We start from the raw sequence: 27587 nt of genomic DNA, 5'->3' as shown, positions 1-27587 counted from the left end.
TACATGGTTCGTCCACTTTTCCCCTCAAAACCAAATCACTTGACAATAGCCGATGTACAAGCTCACAACGCGTGGAAACACGGCGTGTTGTGAGCTTGTAGACCTGCTATATTTAGAACGTTCCAACCCAGATTAGGGATGCTTATAGGGTTCAAGTGGCAGAAGCAGCTCATATAACACTGAGGTGAACCCGACGGATCTGACGACACCGTCCGTCCGTCACGGACCGGCCGCGGTCTCGCCCTGCGGGAAAAAGGTCCGCAAGCTAGTGTCCCGGGCGCCGCGCATGAGGAAGCCTGTCAAACGTGTCTTTCCTCGCTATTGTTTCACCCCCATACACAACAGTCTACCATCCGTGAAATATGAAAAATGAAAGCAAGCGGGCTGCCAACATGCCTCTGTGAGTATCTTCTGACCCCTTGAATCCTTTGCCCCGCACGCACGCACGCATGCACACACACACGCACAAACGACTCAGGGGAGGATTTCTCACGACACATTAGCTCCGGTCCTCGTCCCACGGATAGTGCCGCTTTGTCGCAGAAAAACATCCACATCGTGCGTTCTTGCGAGAATAGATTGAGCGCAGTTTGTGATAAACGTGTCCCAAAGCTGCCCGTTATTCCACAATAGCACAGCATTGGGACTCAGTCCTCGTTAGAATTTGCCTTGACACAAACATTTGAGTGCATTCGGCGAGCAGAAAAGAAATTATGAAAATGCTAAAAAGAAGCGTAGCTCATTCATGGGGTTTCTCTTCAGTGTGATATCCTTTGCTTCATCCCCAGTTCACGTCGAAAAAGCAGCAAATGCATGCAGTGAATTCCTCTGAAATGTGATTATCGCGTTGTCCGCCACCGCGCCGCATTGTATTTCTTTTGTGAATCACAGTCGGAATCCTTTTTTTCTGCTCGTACACTCAAAGGATTTGATGCAGGCGGTCTGGCTCATTTTGAAAAAGGCAAGCGAGACAAGCGGCCGCAAAGTCTTGTAAAGGTTTACATTAAAGTTGTCTGAATGTATAGACATCACATGGTATTTAACCAAAAAAAAACGATGGGTACTGTAGTTTAGCGCACGCTTAACCTAAAACCAAATGCCGTTTTCAAACAGGCATTTTCAACAGGCTCTCAATTTCAGTAAAGACGAAATATCGTGCTTCACGGAGTAACTGTAAAGACCACGGATGGGGTCCGTGGTGATGGACCTGTGGGGATTTTGTAGACTTCTGCACACAATGGTTTTGTGCTGCTGAATACGAATGCATTCTTGGATGTGGAAGCTTCTGGCCTTGGCCGGGGAGGGGTGGGGGGGTCTGGCTCCAAGCCCACATTTACGCTTTGGCAAAACCCCACGCAGAACCCCCTACCACGAATGGAGGAGCTGCAAAATACAAGGAGAAACAGTTTGTGGTAGGGGGGTTTCAGTTTGCAACAGGGGCTTTTGTTTAAGGGGGCTGGGGAGGACCTCCAGGCATCTCGCTTTTCTTTTGGGGGGTGGGGGGGGGGGGCGGGGGCGGAGGGCGCCTTCGTTGGGTGGCGGGTGGGTGGGCGTTCTCGGTCGGTGGGCTCGCCTCTCAGCTGTGCATGTAGTTCCGACAGGGAGAGTCGGGGTGGAAGTCGTACTTGCTGAGGCTCGGGGGGTAATAGGTGGTGGTGTAGACGTTGCTGGAGGGGAGAGGTGAGCTGAAGTAGTTGCACGTCTCGTCGTTGGCGTGCAGGTTGTTCTTGTTCAGTGTCTGGAGGATCGAGAGAGGGAGGGAGAGAGATATGAGGTTCAGATGAGGTTTAAACCTAAACCCTGTACCAAATCTCTTCACCAAAAATGGCTAATCTACAAGCTTACAGCGCGTTGCAAAATAAGTGTTTTTTATAGTGTATCAGACACCCCCGCCCCCCGCATTCTCAAGGCTGCTACTACAACCAAATAAATTAATAATGTTCACATACTTTACTTCTTTTGATCATGATTGTTACGGTATGGTGGTTTACTTCTGAAAACCGCCCCTTGATCTCGATACCATGGTGCATGCCAGAACTTTATTTTGACGCAGGATTGCGGCCAAAATCTTGCATGCATTACTCACTGAGATATCCCGCCTTCAGAACAATTTAGAGATCTGAAAGGACATCAAGCGGACACCGTGTACAGTGGCTCCGCCAAACCTCAGCTGCCCGCCTGCGCACCAGTACCCATTCCAGAGACTCTCAAACAAAGAATCCATTTCAAAACACTACTAAACACCTACAAAGCGCTAAACAATCTGGCTCCCCCATACCTCTGCGATCTCCTCAAACGTCAAGTCCCCCTCCCGTTCTCTCAGGTCTGGTGGTGACGCAAACCTCCTTGAGGTCCCCAAGACCAAAAACGTACCGTACGTGGGGGCGACTGGGAGCTTTTTCCGTTGCGCTGCCCCAACTCTGTGGAATGCACTCCCCAAAACTCTAAGAGATGCCCCCCACCCTCCAAACCTTCAAAACCGCCATCAAAACCCAAACCTCTTCAATATAGAGGGACTTTTCTGTTTGGATGTATGGGCTGTCAAGGCCAGAAAGTAGTTTTTTGCCACTCAGTAGGCTTTCCCACATAACTTCCTGGTATGATGATGATGTCACGTGCTAGCTACTAACCCTTTCCACTGTTTTTGTTGATTTTATTCCTTAGCCATCCCTAATTAAGTTGTTTTCATTTGTTGCTTCCTCTTGCCCCCCCATGTAAAGTGTCTTTGGGTACTCAGAAAAGCACTATATAAATGTGAGTTATTATTATTATTATTATAAGGAAATTCAAAGTTCTTCCAAATGACGGTAGAGGCCGGGCTGATGAAGTGCTGTCCTGTGACCTTTAACGAGCTCAGCTGAGAGACATTTGGGGGTGGGGGGAGGGGAGAGACTATTGAGGCTTGAGGGCCCAAAATGTCCCCGAGATCTCATTTAACCCATTTTGACCCGACGTCGAAATTTAAAAAAATGTCTTCTAAATTATATGTAATTGGCCGCCGACCCCCATCTGAAAACATGTTGTTCCAGGGACCTCCCAGAAGCAAAGAAATTAGTTAAAAACGTTCTGAAAGAATATATATTCAAAGATTTGCACTGCATTTCCACGATTTCTCAAAAATAGCAGACCTACAAGCTTGTAGATCTGCTATATTTCAACAGCTAAAGCATAACATAACATAATTAAAACACCAAAAGGGGTTCCAGCCCAGAATGGATTAAACTGAGATGGTGCAAGCATTGTCTTTTGGAAATCTAAAAGTCTATTGTGACAATGAAAACCTGCATTTCCCGGCAGTCGCTCGGTCACGCCTCCATGTACTGTATATGGTCACGCCTCATGACATCACGCCTCCATATATGGTCACACCTCGTGACATCATGCCTCCATATATGGTCACGCCTCGTGACATCACGCCTCGTGCCACCACCACATATGTCCGTCTCCATATATGAAGATCACGACACTGACCTTATCAAACCCTGGATAGCCATACATGGAGAAGACTGGATCATCAACCTAGATCTGCATATATATGGAGCCAGCCAGCAACTCAAACCCTTAGATCTCCATATATGGAGCTGACCTGTTCTGACGTTCCATATGTTGATCTGACCTCATCAAACCCTGTACACTCAAGACACGCTCCATATATGGCCAGTACAGAATTCATTCCATACAGTATGTTGATCTGACCCCCCCCCCCCCCCCCCATGCCAAACGCCAGCACTCGCCCAGCAGTACGTCTGCCGTCACTCAGACGGATGCGTGCACGCAACCTCGCCCTTTAGGTTGAGGTCGCCTCTCGCCCTCAGGGCGTGTTAATGGTATATATATATATATATATATACAGGGCTTGACATTAACTTTTTGAGGCACTTGTCCTTTGGACAAGTACATTTCCCATTCACTTGTCCGGGCACAAAAGTCACTTGTCCGGAGCACGAGCACACTTAACTAACTATAAGTTGGTTTTACTTGGTGAATGAATACATGTTTGAATTTTAGGTGAATATTCCTAGTTTGCAAGTGAATAGCCCTAGATTAGAATGTCTATGATCTTCCGGGTGGTGCAGGGTAAAGTTCCTGGAGCGTGTACCTCCATGTCCCCCTAGTGAGACCCGTCACTGTGAGATGGAAAGAAGATGGTGGCTTGGCGGCCCGGGTATCGGAGGAGACCTGAGGCTTTCTTCACCCTCCCAATAATTCCCAATGGGGAATTGGGAATTGGATTTACTAAATTGGGACTTGAAGGGAAGAAAATGTTTTTTCTTTTTTCTTTTGTCTTGAAGGGGCATGTTTTGCGCAATAATAGTCTTTTCATTATGTCTGCCCTATGAGCTCTGAGATTTATATTATTGAAATTACAATAAAAAGATTTCGAAAAGAAAGAACGTCTATATGATCTTACATATATGTCATGTATTCCAAATACACAGCCATAGATCGGTCATATTCCGCGCACGGTTACCAGACTGACCTCGTCGGCATTTAAACTGTGCACCCACCCAATAATTAATTCCTAAGACTTGGAATCGCTTTGGGGACTATAGTTTCATATTAATTTGAAAGTTGTGGCAGAAAATGTGTACTAAATGTGATACAAATATCTCCACTTTTCCACGAGCTGCACACGGACGACATTATCTCCGGCGAGGGGCCCGGAATGAGTGCAGGACTGAACATATCAAAACTTTAGGAAGCACAAATGTATGGGGCATACAAAATAGGTTGTGTGGTCAATTAACACCAATCGCAAAACACACTGTCAATTGTGTGCGCCATAATGTTTGTGCTTCCCAAACATCGACTGTTCCCAAAGGAAGTTTTTATATTTTCAGTCTAGCGTTTCCTCATGTAAAAGTGGCAAACATGTGTTCTCTGCCGGAACTTTCACATGGGTATGAAACTAGAGGACAATATCTGAATCAAAGTCTTAGGAATTAATTACTGGGTGAGTATACACGCAGTGCTACAAGTTTACATGCTGACGTGGTCAGTCTGCTAACTGCTCAGATAGGACTGACATATGGCTGTGTATTTGGTATTTGGAATACATGAAACAAATGTATACAAAGATTACAGACATTCTAGGGCTATTAACAATATTGGAAAGGTGATGATTAGGAAAGCCAGACAATAACGGCAGACAATATTATTGGCTGGTGTGAGTGTCACAAAAAAAGCAAAACCTCAGTCTTTGAAATCCTAATGCATTTGTCCGGGAAGATTTAATACTTGTCCCGTACAAGCGGACAAGCCTTAATGTCAAGCCCTGATATATATTGGATACTGGCCTTCATATTGGCTCTGAATGACCAGTTGGCTGCAGTAGGGAAACAGTAGAGTGGAGGTCAGACAATGTGCAGAAACAATATGGTGGCTGTCAGACTCACTGGGTCTAGGTCGGAGTCTACTGTTCCAACCATCAATCTGACCTCTTTGACTTGCCCTCATCTTCTATGCAGCTCACGGTTCTGATCCTCAGGACCCAGAAGAAAACCATTTAGCGGGGGTTGGTGGGGCGGGGGATTTTTGAACATCCCTCGCGGACTAAAAATGAACTTTACAGTTCATTCTGATAGACTTTCCTTTTAGTTTTTCCCACTGCGTCTGAATTCCCCCATTGCAGTGCAACCTCTTTTTACCTTCACAGTTCACACTTTCAATCTGTTCACTTTATACATTGTGTGCTGACTCAGGTCTCAAAGAGGTACAACGAGGCTTGGAACAGGACATTCAGTTTGACAAGTAAGTACACAGTGTACAGTCAAATAATGTACCTTCCTTCCTTCTATTCCACCGTCACTAACCTCATTTGGATTATTGCAGATGGCTCAGTCTGGCGTCTGACACCACAATTCATGCCTACAGTCAGTGACATAGTGTCGATACGCAGAGGCACACACACACACACTAAACATGTCTAGTATCTCCCATCAATAGTGGGAGTTACTAGACACACACGAGGGTTTCAGGGGGGGAGGCAGACACTAATTAGCCTGGGTAATCCTATCACCGGGGATCAGCTGTTTGAGTGATGGTCTTTCCAAAACAAGTTAACGAGAACAAACGAGGATAATTAACCATATGAACCCTATTGTCTCCTATTCTGGGGGACTGGAGCAAACCAGCTTTGGTGGAAAATAGCCGATCTGGAAGCTCACAACAGCTTGTAGATCGACTATTTTCAGTGAAGAGATTTTGTGCAGAGGGAAACAATAGAGTACCGAAGTCCTGACGTCACTCAGTCGCTTCGCGCCATTGTTTCCAGCTTCTGCTACTTTTGATACTTTTGTGTGACGCTGTAGTGTGATCAAGTAGGGGCTAATTTATGAAAAAACACATAAAGTCTGAATATCGAGATGACAGGGTTCTGAGTCTCTTCAATAGTTTTCATTTAGTTTCAGTCACATTTTAGTCACCGGGTTGGTTGTCTTAGTGTTAGTCTAGTTTTAGTCGACTAAATATCATAAGATTTTAGTCGACTAAATCTACAACGTGTCGCAGTGCGACGCGTTGTGATCTTGTAGATTTTTATGTCGTTTTTGTCAGTGAAAAAAGGTAGTCGACGAAATGTTTTCGTCTTGGTTTTAGTCGACCCACCTTGAACTCCATGGGCGTGTACTTCTCGTTCTTGGCCATGGCGGCGGCGTTGCCGTGCTTGTTGTAGCTGAGGTGGTTGGGCGTGCTGGGGTGCACGGCGGCCGACTCGGCGGCCGGCCGGCTCGTCCTCTGGCAGTACGCGTACGCCATCACCGAGAGCAGCACCGCTGCTAGGAAGCTGGCCACGCCCACCGCCACCAACTGGAACAAGGTGAAGGCTGAGGAGGTGGAGGAGGAGGAGGGGAGAGTCAAGTTGTTTTTATTTGTTATTATCACATTTCATACCGCAGTGTTGTTTACGTCGACTAAAACTAAGACGAAAAATGTCCATCTACTACCTTTTTCCACTGACGAAAACTACTTGGAGATTAAATGAAAACTAAGCTATGATGACTAAGACTAAATATACTGTAGATTTTGTCAACAAATAAAAACTAGACTAAAATGTTAGGAAGGGAGTAGTGGAAAAGAGATCCAGTATAAGTCATTTTACACTTGGTTGCATGCTATTTTTAGCAAGTGTAAAACGGCCTCAAGGCCCAAAACACATTTTAGTCGACTAAATCAACTCTATATTTAGTCGACAAAATTCTTATGATATTTAGTCGACTAAAACAAGACTAAACACTAAAACAGTCCAGGTTACTAAATTAAAACGTTGCAAGAGAGATGTTATGAACAAACTGACAAATCTCATCCCACACGCACACGCACACTCCCACGGTAGTGAGCCGGTCAGAGATGTATTAAGGAGCTAGACCAATTAAAGCCTCGACAATAGTGAGTATAGTGCGTTCATTGATTCTATATCAATGAAGTGATCTGAGAGGTGGACAAGGGGACAGACTGGATCAATGGACAGGCAGCGGGAACAGAGAGGAGGAGGACGAAGGGAACAAGAGATGACAAGGACAGTATAGGAAGTGGGGAGGGGTGAGGAGAGTAAAAGAAGACGAGAGGTAAGGAGAGGGAGAGTGATTTAGGAATGCTGCCTTAAAGAAACAAATAAAAAGCACATTAAAAGAATGAAGATTCATGAGCTTCCGCCCGGCGACTGCTGTGCGCGCGTCACAATAAGTGAATCGGACATCTAGTCCCGTTGACTTCTTTAGCAGCCAGTGTGGGGGTGAAGGCCGCCTTACTAGCCGGGTAGGGAGGGGTCGTTCCATGGGGAGACAGACTGTGATAAATTGGGGTAGCGTGGACTCGTCCTGGGAAGCGACGGGATTTGGCAGGGCATGACAACAAGTGCCCTATAGCTCCCCAAAAGATTAACTGAGAGGGTGAGCAGTGTCGGCTGTTGTGGGCACGTGCAAGTGAGTGCGTGCGTGTGTAAGTCAGAAAGACTATCTTTTTTGAGATAGAGAGAGAGAGAGAGAGAGAGAGAGAGAGAGAGAGAGAGAGAGAGCGAGAGAGAGAGGGGTAAGAAAAACTTACATCCACAGCGCTGATCTTCCTCTTGTCCGGGTAAGATGACTGCAGGGAGAGAGAGAGACACACACACACACACACACACACACATGCACACGCACACACACACGCGCACGCACACCAGAAATTTAGAATGCTGACGTCTTTACAAATCCACTTTTTTTCCTCCTTTATCTTAATTTTTTTACCATCTTATTTCCACTGGCAAAGATTTAGGAAGTCAGCATTCCTTTGTATGTTCTTTTGTGGGGAACAGACAGAAAGACAAAACGATATTTCCACATTTGAGTGGCACTGCACCGGGAAAGATAATTCCTCCTCATTTTCCTGGTGAGGTTATACAACGTTGCAAACGCTTGGTTATGAAACCCAAAAAAATATTGCAACGGCAAGATTATCCATTAAATATATGTAATTGCATCTCAGGAAGATGAAAGATGTACAGTATGACCACTCATTTATTTCCTTCAAAAACAACTTGTGCATATTATAACCTCATTGTGGCTTACAAGGACACACTTCTCTCTCTCTCTCTCGCACGCTGTCTCTCACCCTCTCCTGGCCTTCCTGCTGTCTGTCACAGCAAAGATTAAAAAAACAAAAACAAGAGAGAGTGTACTATAGGCTACCTCCCATGTCCTGTAAGGAAGAAAGAACTGCTGAGGTTGGTTGGTTTAACAAGGCCCGGTGTGGGCGGGTGAGGCCAATCTGAGGGGCCATGGCCTTATGGCCTCGTTGAAACTCCTGCCCTGATTGGAACAATAATTATCCTTACAGGAGGAGTCACAAATCTGCCAAACAGCGGAACTGCACACATTGCAGCCTCTCAAACCTGCCTTTGCAGATGCTTCAACAAATTAGACGTTGAATTATTCATGGTTAAAAGCAATTTGCTGCTGCCTGCTCAAGGTTTGTTTATTTGGACAGGGCAGAGCATATTTGCATCTTTGACAGACACAAACTCAAAATGATGACTAAATGGTGTGGAAAGTTTGCCTGTCTTTCATCTCGCTCATGAGTCCTTATCTTCCTGCATGTTATAGTTTAGCACAGGCCCAGGGGTGCATGCTAAAAAAAGAACAGTTCTAAAACGGTTAGTCTCAATACTTGATTCTGATTGGCTGGTTACCGTCACGTGACCGTACATTTCACCGATAACCCACACCTTCAATCACTTTATATCATTCCCAGCCGATTCCACATCTCTGTAGCTGTACTGGGGAAGGGGAGCGCTTGATTGCCTTACAAACCCATGCCGTGCGGTGCCGTCTAAGCACCGCCCGGCTCATATGTCTGTGAATGTGTGGCTCCAGACGGCCCCATAAAGTCATCAAGCGCTATTCTCCCGTCACATAGCCTACTTGTAATAATAATAATATTTACAAGTGAAACTAATAATATTAGAGTTATATATTATTTATATATTGGTTATATATTCACTGCTACTGCCCAAAACTGGCTAAATAAATCAAGTGTTAGTATATTCATATTGTAGCTGTGATTTGTGAGTAGACAGAGAAATATTAATTAAGATATAATGAGGATGTGGCTCAAATGGGAGGGCTATCACTTGCGGAAGTGGTCTTTTTTTTCTGCATTTTCCACGCATTACACTAGCACTGGCCTCACGATCCTGCCTACAGTAACAGGAGGGAATGTGTTAACGGGGTGCTTGATGGCCAGTTATAGTGCACAAGGCCCCGGGGTTCCAATCTGATGCCCATCTTGTCTCACTCGGAGTGAACCATTTTCAACATGACATCCAAATATCAGGTCTTAACCCATTTAGGCCTGATGTCGAAATTAAAAAAAAAAACTTCTAAATGCTGACAGTTTTCTGAAAAACCTTATGTTTCTGTATCTGTGGTGCTCAATATTTCATGTCAAGGACCCCAAACATTATATGTAATATGCCTCCGCCCCCCCCATCTGAAAATATGTTGTTCCAGGGACCTCCCCAGAAGCAAAGATTTGAGTTAAAATGTTCACTCTGTAATAACATATATGCAAAGATTTGAGGCACATTTTCACGATTAAAAAAAAAATAGCAGACCTACAAGTTCCTAGCGCTATGAGCTTGTAGATCTGCTATTTTTCAACAGCTAAAGTATAACATAATGCTTTAAAACACCCAAAAAGGTTCCCGCCCCAAAATGGGTTAATGGGGGTAAAGGTGGTTGAATGACCAACAAGTGTTTTACTAGTGCATTTTAAGTGGTAGGAGTTACCTGGCACCTCGCGGGCCTGGCACGGCCTGGCCTGGGTGAGGTTGCCCTGGCAGAGGCTGGCGGCCTCCGGCTCCCTGTCCTCGCCACACGCGCGACTCCGCCGCTGCAGACCCTCCTCGTCGCAGTCGCCCCACTCGCTCCACCCGCCCCAACCTTGAAGGAACGCGTGGTAGAGAGAGAGAGAGGAGAAGGCATGCATGAACACCTCTACAGGTGTGTGTGTGTGTGTGTGTGTGTGTGTGTGTCTGTGTGTGCGTGCGTGCGCGTGTGTGTGTCTGTGTGTGCATGCGTGCGTTACTATACATGTGAGGGAATTGGAGAAATAGACATTTTGAGGACCATTTCGCTGGTTAGGTTTACAATTAGGAAAATGTTCAGGTTGGGAATAGAGTTAGGATTAGGCATTTCATTTAGAGGTAATAATCTTTTTCTGCCTTATGGGTAAAAAACTAATTTCATTAATAAAATCATCGTCCCTCACAAGTAAATATACACACACACACACACACACACACACACGTGTGTGTGTGTGTGTGTGTGTGTGTGTGTGTGTGTGTGCGTGCGTGCGTGTGCCGTACCCTCGCAGGTGTGCGTGTTGCAGAGGGCCTCCTCCGTGTGCAGGCCGATGCAGATGTCTCCTCCGTTAGCGGGGGCGGGGCTGGAGCAGGTGCGTGTGCGCTGGTAGTGGCCTCCTCCGCAGGAGGTCGAGCACTGGGTCCACGGCGACCAGCAGGACCAGGCGCCACTCACTGGAACAGAAAACACACACACATGCACACACATGCACACACACACGCACACAAACACACACACCATTGTAAAACTCATTCACTGCCGCGGTTGCGCTCTTTCAAATGGTCTTCCATGCTGTTTTGTCTTATTTTGAAAACCCCGCAATCACCCCCCCCCCCCCCCCCCAAGGTGCAAACTGAGAGCCACGACTTCCAACAGCAACTGAATATCTTTCCAATAAAACAAACAAAGTAAAATCAAATAGTAACAGTTAATACTAGCCAAATATATAACTATCTGTTGTCTTCTAAGAGTTAATAATAATAGTAACATCCATTTTTTACAGCTACACCTTTTTTTTAACCCCCACACATTTTAGAGTCTCATTACCTGGGCAGGCCTGGGAGTTGCAGTCCTGGTACTCGACAGGGGAGCCCGAGCAGCTGTTGGGCGTGGCCTTGCTCTGCGGAGTGGCACAGGTGCGCTTGCGCGTGCGGAACCCTCTGGAACACTCCCGGGAGCAGGCGGACCACGTTTCCCATGATCCCCAGCGAGCGCCTTGGGGTCGGGTCACGGGTCGGCCGCTGGTCTTCACCAGGTCTTCAACCAGAGCTGGAATATACAGACGCCACATCATTCAGTATTTTAGCCGTGACGTGAGCGCCCCCTCCTGAGATACTTCCGGGTCCTACTTTTGTGTCGCTTTTGTGTCCCCATAGAGTTATACTGTGTCCCTCCGTCGGACTAAATCTGAGACGAAAACAACCACAAAGGCTAATTTTACCGCTTTCCTTGCAACAACAAAGCTACTAGTCTCCCAAATCTGGCTGTGACAGGCCGTCTGCCCCACACTGAATACTATCGCCATTTTATTTCATTGTGTCAACTAAATCCTCATTAATGGAAACTAGATTCAACACACGTTCTAAATATGCCCCCGAAATATTGTACTGAGCAAATGGACTGTTTTACCACCTTCAATAATAATGATAATAATAGTCTTTATTGTCTCCACATCATATATTTTCTTTGTCATACACACTTGCACAGAACATTAATAATTCTACTGGAGTTGGAAGCATTAAGACCCATTTTAACCCTCAATGGCTTCCTTTCTGAAAAATAACGCCATTGTAAAAAGATTCAGACGTTTAGATATTCTATTTACAATGAGATGCGGACGGGAGCTGGTGCCACTTGGACCCGGACGTAACTAGGACTACAAAATGACGTCGGACTTAAATACAGAATTGTGTTTATGTGTTCCATTACAGTATGTTCTGCTGTTGTATTGATGCAATGTGCTTTGTCCCTATTTCGAGATTGTCATTATTATAGGCAAACATTTTCCTAATGTAATACAAAACAAAGTATGTGACAAAGTATATAGGGTATATAACTACGGCACAGTATATACTCGACATACCCATTCACTCGACATTTTAGGAGAGAATCTAGTCTACTGGGCTTGGAATTGGATGGGTGGGATGGAACAAAGTGTCTTGCATCCTCACTGGACGGTACGTATGGAAGAAAAAGTTGAAACAAAAAATATATAATTAGGAAAAAAGGATTATGAACTGAAGCCATGAAAGTGAGAAGGTTTCGTGGAGACATTTTAGTGCAGACTTGTATCACCCAAGAGTCAGCCTATGTATAGCTCCTATTTTATCCAGACCTCAGTCATATAAAACTTGACGACGTAACTCGCTCCTCACTAGCCTCCCAGCATGTGGACTTAAGCCCTTCCAAATGCTCCAGAATTCTGCAGCATGCTTGGTCTTCAACCAGCCAAGATGTTGGCTCCCAGACAGTTACTGCCCACATAGTTTAGTACAGAAACACTGATGTTGGCCTACAAAGCAACCCCCCGTACCTTCAAAGCCTGATCCACAACCCTACTACTACCCCTCCCTCCCACTCACTCAGATCAGCTAACAAAAGGGAAGCTGTCCGAACCTTCCTGAAAACATCTGGGACAACGCTCCAGAAACTCCCCATTTGCTGTTACTTACAACTGCAGGTTCACTCCAAATTCTCCGCCATAATCTGAAGACTCACCTCTTCAGAGAACTTGAACCTATAGCCTTGACAAACATGCAGTCTTGTGCAAAGGTTTAAAATGTCATTTAGTTAGCATGTTATTTAGACAGATGCTACTGTATAGCTAGGTTAATTTGTTTACCTGTCATTCTATAGTTTCAATAGTTCCAATTAGGGGTGCACGATTATGAAATGATGACCGATGCGGTCGCGGAAGACAGTTGACTGGCCCGTCAAGTAGCCTACCCGTTGCTATATAATTATATCACAACATTACGTTATATCATTGTCATTGACCATATCATTGATCCTGGTGACGCACAGTTATAGATTCACGACCACATATAGGCTTAAGGCTAAATGCCTAAACCGTAGGTTGTATAAAGGACAATATCATTATATAAACTCAAACACCTATTGCAGATTAAGCTGGTTTATCACAAATATAAACACCTTGCAGCTTTAGGCTGAAGTATTTCAGACTAGTATTCCACACCACCACTCTCCATCATAAATCATTTGTGAGGTTCAATGTGGGTCGCGACAGAAGTGAACTAGTTCCTCTTCCAGACAATACATATATGCACGCAATTGCAGCATGCGCCAGCACAAGCACTCAAGTACACACACACACACACACACACACACACACACACACACACACACACACACACACACACACACACACACACACACACACACACACACACACACACACACACACACACACACACACACACACACACACACACACACACACACACACACACACACACACACACACACACCGTACATGGAAAACAGGTGCCATCCCTGAGGCTTCCCATTAGGTCAGTAGAAATGTTTCATCCGTATCTCAGACATTTGTTTTTGCTCAAATCAAAGGGCTGCGTAAGTGCTAGACAAAAGAAACTTGGCCAGACCGCAGCGCTCCAGATGGCTGTTAAAGGCTTCTGTCAGCTTAGATCAGGGCTCACCGTGGCACTATGCTTGCTTAGCACGCTCCCTTGTATGTAGAGGATGGGTGTGTGTACAGTGTGTGTGTGTGTGTGTGCGTGCGTGTGCGTGCAGTGTATACATATACAAGCACACAAGTATCCAAACATCAGCACATATACTAAAGTTGTTTTGTTTGGTTTGAATTTAACAGTGGAAACTAACGTAAGTTTATCCGTGACGTTCCTCTTTCCCTGAGAAGCATATATCTGCATTCCAACGTGTTTTCTTTTAAAGAAGAATTCCATACTAAAAGGCTTTCTTACCTTTCTTTGTAGTTGTTACGTCCCCACCAAAGAGGTCCAGGTGTTATTTTGTGCAAAAGATCCTTATTGGCTATTTCCCCTACCATAAGCCCTAAATGAATTGCATTGAATTGAATGGGAATTGAATGGGGCCATGGGGTCTTGTGCTAATTCGCTTATTTCCATTGCTCAAAATTATAATTTCTTTGTATATATCCTCTCTTCATAATGTAAATAATATCCCAAGCGGCACACTTTACTACTTCTTTCGATGGAAATAAGTCCCCCCACAGACTCTACAGTATATTGATAAACACTTAAATACATCTAAATCGACTCAAACCCTGCACCCCAACCCTGACTCACGGTCAGTCTCGCAGGCCCCGGAGCCGTCGTTGGGACAGACGCGGGTCTCCACCTTCCTCTTGCCCAGCTGGAGCTGGTGCGGGTCGGGGAGGAGCGCGCGGCAGGTGTAGCGGGACCTCTGCTCCTGGCGCGCCCCGTCCTGGCTGACGTTGACGGGCATCCAGGGGGTCCAGGGGGTGTTGCGACGCACCTCCGAGCAGGCCTCCAGGTTGCAGGCTTTATATTCCTGGAAGGTGGGTGGGGGGGAAGGGGGGGAATCAAAGAAAGAACCCATTAATAATTCACTTTCCCTCCCATTCACGAGTTACACGAGTTAATTGATTGTAGAACAGCTTCCCTCCCAATGACGAGTTACACGAGTTAATTGATTGTAGAACAGCTTCCCTCCCAATGACGAGTTACACGAGTTAATGATGACGTCATCAGAAAAACATCCTTCGCACTGACATGCAAAGGGTTCTGGGAAATTGAGGCCCAATGCATTGCAATGGCGGCGGAGGTGTGCAGCGGGCGCGGTTCTCCTTAACGCCACTTTGGATTATTTTTCAACACTACGACAAGCGATTACACCATTTTAATTTTTAATTTTCATGAAAAGATCATGTCGGATTTTCATGAAACGATCATGTCGGCGTGGTCGTTCTATCAAAGGTTAGTGAAATCCAGGCATTGCGATTTAATTAATTCCGCAGTCAAACTGTAAAGTCCTGAAGCTGATTATACAAATGCCTTCTAAATCAATAGTTCTCAAAGGTTTTTTGCCAAGGATCCCCCAGATTGACAAATCTGTCATTACGGCGGCATCAAGGCCCTCCAAAATAGTCGACTAAAACACGTCGACGACTAAAACTAGACTAACACTAGACAACATTCCAGGGTGACTAAAATGACTAAATTAAGTTTCAGTTCAAAGACTATGACTAAAACTAAAACAGAAATTTGCTGCCAAAAACAACACTACTCCGGAATCAAACTTGTTGTAATAAATACATAATAAATTACACAAAACGTACACTGTGGGCCGTGTATAAAGTTAACAGCATGAAAGGAAAGGAAAACACAAAAAGCTCCATCTTGGCTATTATGACAGTGGAAGTGGAAGTGTAACAATGGACGTGCCCGCGAGAGCACTTAGAACAACATTTACATAAGAGAGCAGTTGGATAATAGCCCATAAAATACACCGTAGACACGCTTAGCATAAAATGGGACGATAAAAGATGCTCATATTAAAATGTATTCAATGCTATGACATCATTTGAAAAGAGAACATTTCATTTCACTTCGGTGCAGTGCTCACAATGTTGCCGCCAGTAATAAACGACACGATGAAAAGCAATAAAAAGGGCGAAACAATGCATTTGATACTCGTGTCATGGATAATGTAGAATCCCCCCTACCAAATTTCGGACCAATCAACACTGACATCCAACACCCACGCAGGCACAAACAAAATAGTCCAATTTACAAATTGGTGAGCTTGAATGGTTCGCAATATATGAAACCAACTGTACTGAATGAAGAATAACCATTGTCACACTTTGACTCTGGTGCAAACAAACCAAAAAGCTCTCAGGTATTGGGAATTGACAGGGCGTGTAAATGACCATTTGTCTCTTAAAACACATTTAGGCCTGACGTCGAAATTTGAAAAGAAATCTTCTAAATCATGACAGTTTATCAGTGGTGCTCATTATTTCATGTCAAGGACCCCCAGAATAATCTGTATTTTGCCTGAAAAAAATGTGTGTTTTTTAATAGATGTTTTAGTATTTCAAAGTGTCCATGATGTCATGGACGTCCTTCCTGGACTAAAATAGTAAAAATACCCATAATGCTTTGGTGCACTGCTCCTCCTTGTGGAGAGGGCTGTCTTACGGAGGCAACATCCAGTAGTCTAGGAAGTAATGTCCATGACATCACAGACACTTTGAAATACTAAAATATCTAAACACACATATTACCCACATATAAAACCCCAGGAAAGTGTTTCTTATCTCCCAAACATAATAGATCTGGTTGCAAAAGGGGAGAAGTGGCCCTTTAAGAGTGGTCGTACCTAATGTTTGACCACTGAAGGCTGTACTCTTGTATCATGAATATGTTTGATCCTGTTACTTGGTGACATTCATGCTTGCCCCTGGGCTTCTGCAATATAAAACCTGCATAAAAAAGAGTTTGAGAAGAAAAGAAAGACGTGTTGTGAACGCTAGGAGATTGTGAAGCACTTTGGAATGGATAAAGGCGCTACATAAATGCACCATGGCATTTGCCATTACTCTGTGTATAAGCGTGGGTGCGTGCGTGTGTTTGTGCGCGGCTTTTCTCAGGTCTAAAGTGGGTTAATTGGCAAGTCTTGCATCCCCCCCGTTGAGAAGCTGTGTCTTATAGGGGCGAGATAACGATCGCACATAATATACCTTTTGGCGCGGATCGTTTCCAGAAAGGCTACAATAATAAAGAGTTCAAACGAGCTCACCAACAGCAGGTGGTCTCTCTCATTTAATCGAAATTTAATACATTTTAATTGAAATAAATAAAAAAACACTTCAAAAGAGAGGTCAACGAAATATCATGCTGTATATATATCTCGGCCGTGTCCTTCTGGCTGCTCCAGAGTATGGACTGAAGGCACAGCGTGACATTTTGAACAACTTGAAAAAGTCAGTATCCTCTTTGAAAAACCAACCTCTGTAGACTTGCTTTCACTGGTTGATTTTATATTTAACTTGATTATTATGATTTAATATCTATCTATCTATCTATCTATCTATCTATCTATCTATCTATCTATCTATCTATCTATCTATCTATCTATCTATCTATCTATCTATCTATCTATACATTTTATTACATTTAAACTTGCCGTGTCTATATTCTAGAGTTTCCATGCGAGAAGTTGGGCAGATTGCCGCAGCCTTGGCTAACAAATGACACCATAATGAATGTAACTCTGAGGCAGGCTGGTGGCGGGGGAGTCATAATGGGACCTTTATCTTCATTTTCCATTTTTGGGAGCTGCTGAACTGTATTATTGGGCTCAGTGAATTAGGAGGGCGGGTAAAATAGCAGGGACACAACTAAGTGGTTTGGTGCCTGAGCATAAGTTATGGAAGGAGAAGACAAAGAAGTTACAGAGAAAGGGGGCTGAATATATTGGCTCTCACTCTGGAAGAGAGAGGCTGTGATGAATGGACAAACCAATGTGTTCTGATGTTGTAATCGATCGTAGCAGTAGCAGCGGTGATGTTTTTAAGCATTCAATTGACACGGGTCTCAAAGTGTTCTGAAGGTATCAGCGTCGCCTCAGTTGGATAATACTGCAGGAGACAAGTTGTTTGGAATAAATGCGCTAACGAACAGCCTGAGTGTATTTCTATTTCTATTTCTGTCATGCTTTTGTATTTTTCCTCCATTGCAGCTTTGTTACTAATTTTATGATATTTTACTTGCTTTTGCAAAGGCCCAATTTCTAATTGAGGATTAGTGAAATTCTTTAATTTCCTGTCCTGTCCTGTCCTCTCCCTGCAAAATATGATGAGGTACAGTATCATTCGTTGCTGCCGGGAGGAAACCTCATAACTCAATTTTTGAGGTTTTAGATTTTTTTTTGGCATAAATCAGTGCTATTGAGCACTCTTTACGTATGTGTGTTGTTTCGAAAATATTGAACCAATGGAAAGTAGTAAAAAGTGTTTTGGTCAAAACTTCTTAACTTTGGACCCTCAAAATGTCTGCTAAAGCAACCAACTCCACTACCTCTCCCCCTCTCATGGAAGCAACTGACAATACATAAAGTTACAACACCAACTTTGATGAGGCAGTATTGCTTTGTTATAAAAATATAAGGTTTTCTTAATTTCCTGAATTTTTTTGAAAAACATGTACAACATGGTACATCCTGGTGGTGAGGTGTAATATTAATACCATGGTACATCCTGGTGGTGAGGTGTAATATTAATACCATGGTACATCCTGGTGGTGAGGTGTAATATTAATACCATGGTACATCCTGGTGGTGAGGTGTAATATTAATACCATGGTACATCCTGGTGGTGAGGTGTAATATTAATACCATGGTACATCCGGGGCAGCTGTTTCCGTTCTCACAGGTCCTGGTCCTGGAGTGGACCCCTCCTCCACAGTCGGCACTGCAGCGGGCCCAGGACCCCCAGGACGTCCACAGCACGGGCTGGGGACACGGGACCTTCTCGTTGCACAGCCTGGACACAAAACACACGCACGCGCACGCACACGCACACGCACACACACACACACACACACACACACACATGGAGGGAGGGAGGGAGGGGATGGGCAGACAGACAGACAGACAGACAGACAGACAGACAGACAGACAGACAGACAGACAGACAGACAGACAGACAGACAGACAGACAGACAGACAGACAGACAGAGAGACAGACAGACAGACAGACAGACAGACAGACAGACGGTTAGGGCAGATGGAGAGGACGGAGAGAAGACGACTCCTTACTTAAAGCTGCAATCCGAAATGTGTTCTCCCACTTGAAAAAAAACAACCTGGGAGCAAATCCCAGGTAGGTTTTCTTTTTACCTGGGATTTGAAGTTGAACCCAGGTTTTTTTTTTTCTAGCGCGAGAACACATTTCTGCCTGGGCCAGAGGATGAATTATGCTTATGTGCTTCAGGCAGTACTGCTTGTAAACCAGTAGGTGTCCTACCAAACAGAGTAGGGAGACCACCACCACCTGCTCCGACCACTGCAGATGTGGTTACAGGAGAATTCCATGCTAGAAGGCTTTCTTACCTTTATTTGTATAGTTGTTATGTCCCCACCAAAGAGGTCCAGGGGTTATTTTGTGCAAAAGCCCATTATTGGCCATTTCCCCTACCATAAGCCCTCAATGAATTGCATTGAATTGCATTTAATTTAATGGGGCGTTGTGCTAATTCGCTTATTTCACACAAAAAAAAGAAAGTATATCCTCTCTTCATAATGTAAATAGTATCCCAAGCGGCACACTTTACTACTAATTGCGATGGAAATAAGCGAATTAGCACAAAAACCCAACCCCCATAGAGCGTCGCAGTCCCGCCGAGAGACACCCGGAAAAGAACTCCCAGTTCATTTTCCTCATAGACTTTTCAGAAAGTATTTATTTAAAGACGTTTACGCCGCGGACAAAGCCAACTCTTGTCGTGACAAATCATGACAACAAACAAAAAAATTCGGGCTGAACAAATAATTAGAAAGAAGAAGAAAACGGCAGGTTACAACACTTTTTTGTTGTTTTTCTTCTTTGTAATTATTTGTTTGGTCCAAAATATTGTGTTGTCACGACAAGAGTTGGCTTTGTACGAAATAAGGTCTTTAAATAAATACGTTTTGTAATGTCTATGGGAAAAATGCATTGGGAACTATTTCCTGGGCCTGGTGTAGTCATGAAAGGGGGCGGGACTGCGACGCTCTATTGAGGGCTTATATTATTGAAAATAGCCAATAATGCACTTTTGCACAAAATAACACCTGGACCTCTTTGGTGGGGACGTAATAATAATAATAACTAGAAAAAGTGCCCTTCTGGGCACAGGTCCACCAGGATTCTTCCTCAGCCTAGTGGGAATATGCGTGCACAGTTTTATCGCAATCGGACGCTGCGTTGAGGAGTTGTGGCGATTTGTACAAAGCGGGCTACTCCTGAAAACTGTAGGAGCCAATCGTGGCCAATCAGGATGGAATATGAGAAATCAAACAAACCTGTCTTGATCACATGACTATGGAGATCATGTGTACCGATTTGCGTGAAATTTGGATAAAATCTGAAGGAGTAATAATAGAAAATGTGTTTTACATATGTGGGCCTCCTGGTGGCGCTATAAAGAGCAGATGTGAAAAATTCCAGACAAAGGTTTTTCCTTGGCCTCTAGGGAGTTGGCATACAAAGTTATCCACAGATCCGTGCAGTTAGAGGTAAAAACACTTTTTGGCCAGTTATAGCGCCACCTTGAGGCTGAGTTGAAATTGTTCATGTGGCATTTCGTCCTCGGCCTAGTGGGAATGTGGGTGCACAATTTCACGGAAATCACGCGATGTGTTCATGATTTGCAGCATTTTGTTTGAAACTGAGCACTCCTGTGAACTTTGGAAGCCAATCTTAACCAATCAGGATGGAGTGTGAGAAATCTGAAAGACCGGTTTCGTTGAATGGCTCTAGAGAGACTGTGTACCAATTTGCGTGATGTTTGGACAAAATCTGTAGGTGTACTGTGCAAAAACGTGTTTTGCACAAAGCGGCCTCCTGGTGGCGCTATAACAGGCCGTTCTGGAAAGTTTGGGGCAGAGGTTCATCGTTGGCATCCAGGGAGTGTGTGTGCAAAATTTGGCATCGACCGGGTTAACGGTGCCGGAGATTAGCTGCTCACGGACGGACGGACACACACACACACACACACACGGACGGACGGACGGACAGAGTGCAAAACATACTCTCTCCCCATGCCTTCGGCCTGGTGGAGACAATAATAATAATAAACTTTATTTATAGAGCACCTTTCATGACAACTACAAATAAAGGTAAGAAAGCCTTCTAGCATGCGAAATTCTCCTTTAACATACTCATCCTTACATATTGGTCAAAATAACAATAAATAAATAAGTTGTTCAACAGATTGCAATTTCAAACGGAAAAGTGTGTGTACCGCTCCCATATTTGCCTCAAGATGTGGCTTTTGACCTTTGAATGAAGTTCAATGGTCAACGGCCAATCTTGACCTGAGCGGTCAGGAGTCACAGTTTCTTCATTGGCCTCAGCATTTGGTGGAGATGCAAGCAGCGGTCAACGGTGTTCTCTCACCTCTCCTCTCGGCCCTGGCCCACGCAGACGCGGCCGCCGTGCCGCGGCGACGGGTTGTTGCAGGAACGCTGGCGGACCTCGAAGCCGATGCCACAGCTGGTGCTGCACTGGCCCCAAGACGACCACGGGGTCCAGCCGCCATTCCTGCAGGGTTGGGGGGAAGAAATACAGAGAGAGAGCGAGAGCGAAGTGAGAGCGGGGGGCATGAGAGAGGAGAGATAAAGAATGAGAGAAGAAAGACAGAAGAGAGGGAGATAAGAAGCAGAGAGAAGGAGAAAGAAGAGAGAGAGATATGAGAGAGAGAGGGGGGGGGGGACATAGACAAGTGCGAGAGGAGATAGCGAGGGTCAGGCCACAGGGAGTATAGGAAGGAGACGGGGAGAGAGTGGAGAGGGAGGGGGTGAGGGAGGGAGAACAAGAGAACAGAGCGCAATTACACCACCAACACAGACAGATCAAGTATGATGGAATGCAGAATCGACCCATGTGTTCAATACACTGACTGAACAAGAGCAGACAGCGTATTATTCCCTCTGTACTTGTATTGCAGCGCACAGTGTCTAGACTCCTTAACGCATTTAGACCTGAGGCCCATTCTACAAAATGCCTTCTAAATCGGTAGTTCTCAAACGTTTATTTATTTTTAATTTTTTGTGCCAAGGACAGACAAAATGGTATGTATTTGAATGCTGAAAGTGTTTTGTGCCAGGAGGCAGGGACCCCCGGAAGAGGTTTGTGGGAAAAAAATGACATTATTTAAAAAAACTCTTTCAAGATTTTACAAAAATAGCACGGCACGAAGTGATCTCTGTGAGCTTGTATATATCAATTTCTATATAATATATAGCTCAAATCTAGAACGACACAGATGCTTTCCCGGATTTAGTGGGTTAACAACTTGACTTTGGTCCAGAGAAGGACAGAGCATTCGACTATTAGTTCTGCGCTCTAACCACTGCCATATGGGTATATTAATATTCACAATGTGTCCCCACGTTTATAAACGAGGCCCCTGATAAGTCAGCTTTGTACAAGTTTTGGGACTTAACCTGGAATCACAAGGCTGCAAAAAAAAACTAAAAATAACAACTGAGCAAATATACGAGGTGCATTTTTAGGGATTAAAAGATAAGACGGTATAGGATGGAGTTCTTCGTCCTTGGGGCTGTGTGGAGTATACATTAAAGATCTGGCTGTGTAATCACAGCAGTCTCCTCTCCACTCCCCCCCCTTGGCTTCACTCCCCATGAGCCGTAAAGCTGAGGTAAAGTCAGGTGAGGACCATTCGTCTGTCTGCCCCCCTACCAGTGGTGTTTTTGGCAGCAAATTTCTATTTTAGTTTTAGTCATAGTCTCTTCAATAGTTTTCATTTAGTTTCAGGCACATTTTAGTCACCTGGAACGTTTTAGTGTTTAGTCTAGTTTTAGTCGACTAAATATCATATGATTTTTGTCGGCTAAATCTACAGGTGATTTAGTCGACTAAAATGTATTTCGGTGGGCGTTGATGCCGTCGTAATGACTGTTTTTACACATCTACAAGCTGATATGCTATTTTCAGCATGCAACCAAGTGTATAATGACTTAAACTGGATCTCTTGTCCACTAGTCCCTTCCTAACATTTTAGTCTAGTTTTTATTTGTTGACGAAATCGTCAGTATATTTAGTCATAGTTTTAGCTTAGTTTGCATTTAGTTTCCATTTAGTTTTCGTCAGTGAAAAAAGGTAGTCAAAAATAGCAGATACTATGTGGCACTTTAGTCACTTTGACATGAAAAAGTTTGAGCACCACAGATTTAGCACCATGTATTTGTGACCAGATTTAACTGAGGGGCTGCCATCGTGCAGCCCCCAGCTTTTTATCCAAAATGAGTTAATGAGCACAGGCAGGCTCTTCACAGACTAGAGCATGTCTGATGTCCATGAAATAAATGCTTAAACATGTAGCTAGGTGTAATTTACACAGAAGTGAACCTTTCAAGCCTGTTTTTTCTCAACTCGCTGTTTTCTGCAAGACATTATTCCTATAATAAGCCATATCTCTGAACAACCAATATGTCAATGTGAAGCTATGATTCCCTGCTTTCATATGACGAAAAACGAAAATGGAAAAATAAAATCCAATGACTTAGACCCGGTTAAGCAGTGTCAATAAATATATTTGCTGTAGCATGTGTGGACCTCAGAAAGAGGGTTTGTTTTCTTACCTTGTTATGAGCAAACTAGTCCATTCCATGAATTATTTCGCTCCGTTGTGCAGTTTAATGAATAGTAAATATTAGAAATAAAGATAGGCTCTCATAGACTTCCATTGTAACGGGGAAACAGCTCTCAAAGTCACTCTTTAGCACATAAGCGACCACAACAAAAGCTGATTCTGTCAGGAATCAGGAAAACTCATTGAAAACTCAACAATAATACATTTCAACGTTGTATTGTTTTGACTAGTTTGTGTAGAAAGAAGATAATGCCTACGCAAACTTCTGTTCGTGTTGAGTAAAAAACGATCTGATTGGTCCAAATCTGAAGCGTATTATTGGATGTAAACAAACGTATTTGATGTCGTCCGCCTGTCGCTAAAAACCATACACAATGGACGTGTTTGAGGGAGACACTTTAGAAGACACTTTAGGAGAAATGTCTGGGACTGCTCGTCTGCGAGGCTGCAGCTGGGTGCATCTCAAACAGTGCCTTTGCCTCACTGTTGGCCCTGTATGAATGAGTGTTCTTATCAATAAACAGAAGATTTTTTTTATTTTATAAAATATAACTTGTTTACAAACGAAACCTCGCAAGCTTGTCCCCGCGAGAGTGGTACTGCTTCAGTATATCTCCGACCAAAATAGACAAAAGATCAAAAGACAAAAATAAAACGGTGTGAGTTTTCCTGATGTCATAAACTGTCACAATCAGCTTTTGTTGTGGTCGCTTATGTGCTAAAGAGTGACTCTGAGAGCTGTTTCCCCGTTACAATGGAAGTCTATGAGAGCCTATTTTGTATTATTTACTATTAAACTGCACAATGGAGCGAAATAATTCATGGAATGGACTAGTTTGCTCATAACAAGGTAAGAAAACAAACCCTCTTTCTGAGGTCCACACATGCTACAGCAAATATATTTATTGACACTGCTTAACCATTTTGACCAGCATTGAAAGCTTGACCAGGATCCTTACCTAGTAACCGTCGCTAACGTGGTATTGGCCAAGAACAGGCTAATTAGTCACATTTGTAGAATTAGCCTCAGTTCTTAATGGGCAAGGATGGAAAGTATGCACTGCAGTGTCCAACTATTTGCACATGGCAGCGAGGAGGTTTCTGAACCAGCCAACATTTCTACATCTGTCAGACGTCTTCGTCAGGTTTAATTATGGATTCTTTGGTGAATCGTTGTCCGTTGAATCCATTATCACAGTAAAGAATCACTGTAGGGAAATTATTCCTATATTTCAGAGCAGTGATGAATGGGGGGGCATTAAAAGAGCTGGCAGGTCAGTCCGTGATGCTTCCATTGGAATATTCGAAAAGGCACATTTGAACGTTGGGAAAATTATTCTAAAGATTAGAGATGATTGAGATGATTGATTCGCTGTATACTTAAGGCTGTCAGGGGAGTCGAGAAATGTCAGGAGATTCAAGGAATATAATAGTGTAAAAGACTAAAGGTTATTAGAAGATTGAACGGATTCTTTATTCTTTATTAGAGATCCATGTAGAAGAGATACAGGAAACCAAGGATAGAGAGAGGGGAGTGACATGCAAGACGAGACAGGCGTAGGATTCAAACTCTGGTCCTTGCCGTCGTGACGAGAAGCATATGGTCTGTAGGGCCTACAGTGTGTACTAACTGGCTGAGCCATCAGGCATCCATTTAGCACAGCTTTATAAAAGGTCATGTCAAGGACCCCCAAAGATATATGTAATTGGCCGTTGACCCCCCCATCTGAAAATATGTTGTTCCAGGGAGGGACCCCCTAGAAGCAATGAGTAGAAGTAGAAAGTACTTATTGTGCGGAATGTCCCATTTGAAGAGTATGGAAATCTTTTGAAAATAGCAGATTGAGCGATTTGAAAAATGTAGCGTGACATTTATTCCTTGGCCAAGTTGTTTTCATGACTTGAGGCATTTTGTTCAAAGCTGGACCAAGCTGGAAACTTTGGAAGCCAATCTTAACCAATCAAGATGGAATATGAAAAGTCTGACACAGACCCGTTTGGTCTAATGACCACAAGGATACTGTGTACCAATTTGTAGTGGTGATTGGACAGGCCTTCGGCCTGGTGGAGACAATAAGACATATACTAACCAGTGGAATTGTACAGAAATGGCCCTTGTTAGATGTGGGAAACGTAAGAATAACAGATATTCTATTGCTGTAGGTCTTGTCCAATCACAAATAATTAAAATGACCATCATCAAAATTCTACAGCCATCGCTCTCATATCTTTCCTCATTGCCAATTTGTCTGCGGAGCCCCTGTGCTGCTCACTCAGCTTTGTAATTGATAAGAAAGAGGGGGAAAAATGCTCAAGAAGCGGAAAATGAATGTCCCAGGAATCCAAATACAGTATTATTATTATTATTAATGAGACGTAGCTTGCAAGTCAGTTCAGGCAGACACACTCGAGGGGGTTCATGCCATGCTCAAAGGCACATACTATACTCAAGGGGTTAACATGCTGCATTATTTGTGGGCGTATAAGTGTGTGCAAGTCCCACACGTCATTCGCCGATGCGGCAGTCAGCTGACCAATTGGGCAGGCTACTTAAGCTCACTAGACTGCATGCTCTTCCTGCCTTCCTCTGCTCATGGTTCCCGTTTGTATGTGATGTTTGCTCCCACCACCACCCCAGCACCATCGGTGGGCTCTGCTATTTATGCTCCCCACAGGGGGGGTTATTGTATATCTATCTCCCTGCTCTTTATGTTTTATGTTGTTGCTTAATCGTGCCGAGCAGGGAGAAATCCAGCAGAGCCGAACGCCAAGTAAAATATCATATGCACACTTGTTACTCATTTCGTAATAAATATTGGTAAATCTATTCGTGAGTTGTCTGACTGAATAATTATTATTATTCCACAGTGAGCCTGTTCCGCCATCACAGTAGATAGAAGCTGTCAATAAATGAGAAACGGAGAGAAACAAAGACTGCCAAAGCAGACAAAACCGCAACACTCTAAATGTATATTACCGTATATCAACCTTCGAGATACAGATTCTGAACAGGAACCCCGTTTGGTGCATTATGTTTAGCTTTCGAAAAATAGCATATCTACAAGCTCGTAGCGCTCGTAGTGCCGCGCTACGAGCTGGAACACATATTGAAAATGTACTTTTGATAAATCGTTAAAATGTGGCACAAATCTTTGAATATATAATCTTTCACAGCGAACGTTTTTAACACAAATCTTTGCTTCTGGGGGGTCCCTGGAACAACATATGTTCAGATGGGGGTCGGCGGCCAATTACATATATTTGCTCCCACCACCACCCCAGCACCATCGGTGGGCTCTGCTATTTATGCTCCCCACGGGGGGGGTTATTGACACATGGGGTTTTTCAGAAAACTGTCAGGATTTAGAAGACATTTTGTATAGAATCGTTCTCGGGTCTTAAACGTGTTTAAAACATGGGTGTGTGTGTGAAGTGAAGTCGAACCTCACCTGGAGCAGTTGGCCACCTGGATGGTCTGACCCGTACAGGCCGCCCCTCCGCACTGAGCCACGGGGCTGTCACACGAGCGAGCACGACACATGCAGCTGCTGCTGGAGCCCTCGCCGTCGTCATGGTTACACGCTCTCCACGACGCCCAGGGGCTGAAGTTGCCGTCCTGAGTCAGGTTCCTCACCTGCGGAGGAGGGGAGGGGAGGGGTGTTAAGCATTATGTTATACTTTGGCAATTTTTTAAAAATCTTGCAAATGTGGCACACATCTTTGAATATACATTATTTCAGAGCGAATGTTTTTAACTCAAATATTTGGTCCCTGGAACAACATATTTTCAGATGGGTGTCGGCGGCCAAATACAGATAATTCTGGGGGTCCTTGACGTGAAAAACGTTGAGTACCACTGACATAGAAACATAGGTTTTTTTTT

General features: G+C 44.1%; 1 protein-coding gene across 1 annotated transcript in view; it reads right to left on the bottom strand.

Annotated features, from left to right (window-relative positions):
* Positions 1-1128: 1128 nt before the first annotated feature.
* Positions 1129-27587, bottom strand: part of LOC310853820 (semaphorin-5B-like) — a 104318-nt gene continuing 77859 nt past the window's right edge. Inside the window, exons 14-23 of the mRNA XM_083758295.1 lie at positions 27154-27338; positions 21487-21630; positions 18723-18870; positions 14648-14873; positions 11388-11609; positions 10844-11014; positions 10266-10418; positions 8044-8082; positions 6607-6824; positions 1129-1738 (exon numbers count right to left, since the gene is read on the bottom strand). Of these exons, the coding sequence (XP_083614421.1) occupies positions 1577-1738; positions 6607-6824; positions 8044-8082; positions 10266-10418; positions 10844-11014; positions 11388-11609; positions 14648-14873; positions 18723-18870; positions 21487-21630; positions 27154-27338 (1668 nt within the window). The 3' untranslated portion in view covers positions 1129-1576. The remainder of the gene's footprint in view (positions 1739-6606; positions 6825-8043; positions 8083-10265; positions 10419-10843; positions 11015-11387; positions 11610-14647; positions 14874-18722; positions 18871-21486; positions 21631-27153; positions 27339-27587) is intronic.

Source organism: Protomyctophum parallelum (genome assembly GCF_964188405.1).
Source record: "Protomyctophum parallelum genome assembly, chromosome: 23".
Classification (NCBI taxonomy): domain Eukaryota; kingdom Metazoa; phylum Chordata; class Actinopteri; order Myctophiformes; family Myctophidae; genus Protomyctophum; species Protomyctophum parallelum.
Note: the sequence above shows the minus strand (reverse complement) of the source record. Positions and strands in the feature narration are given on the sequence as shown.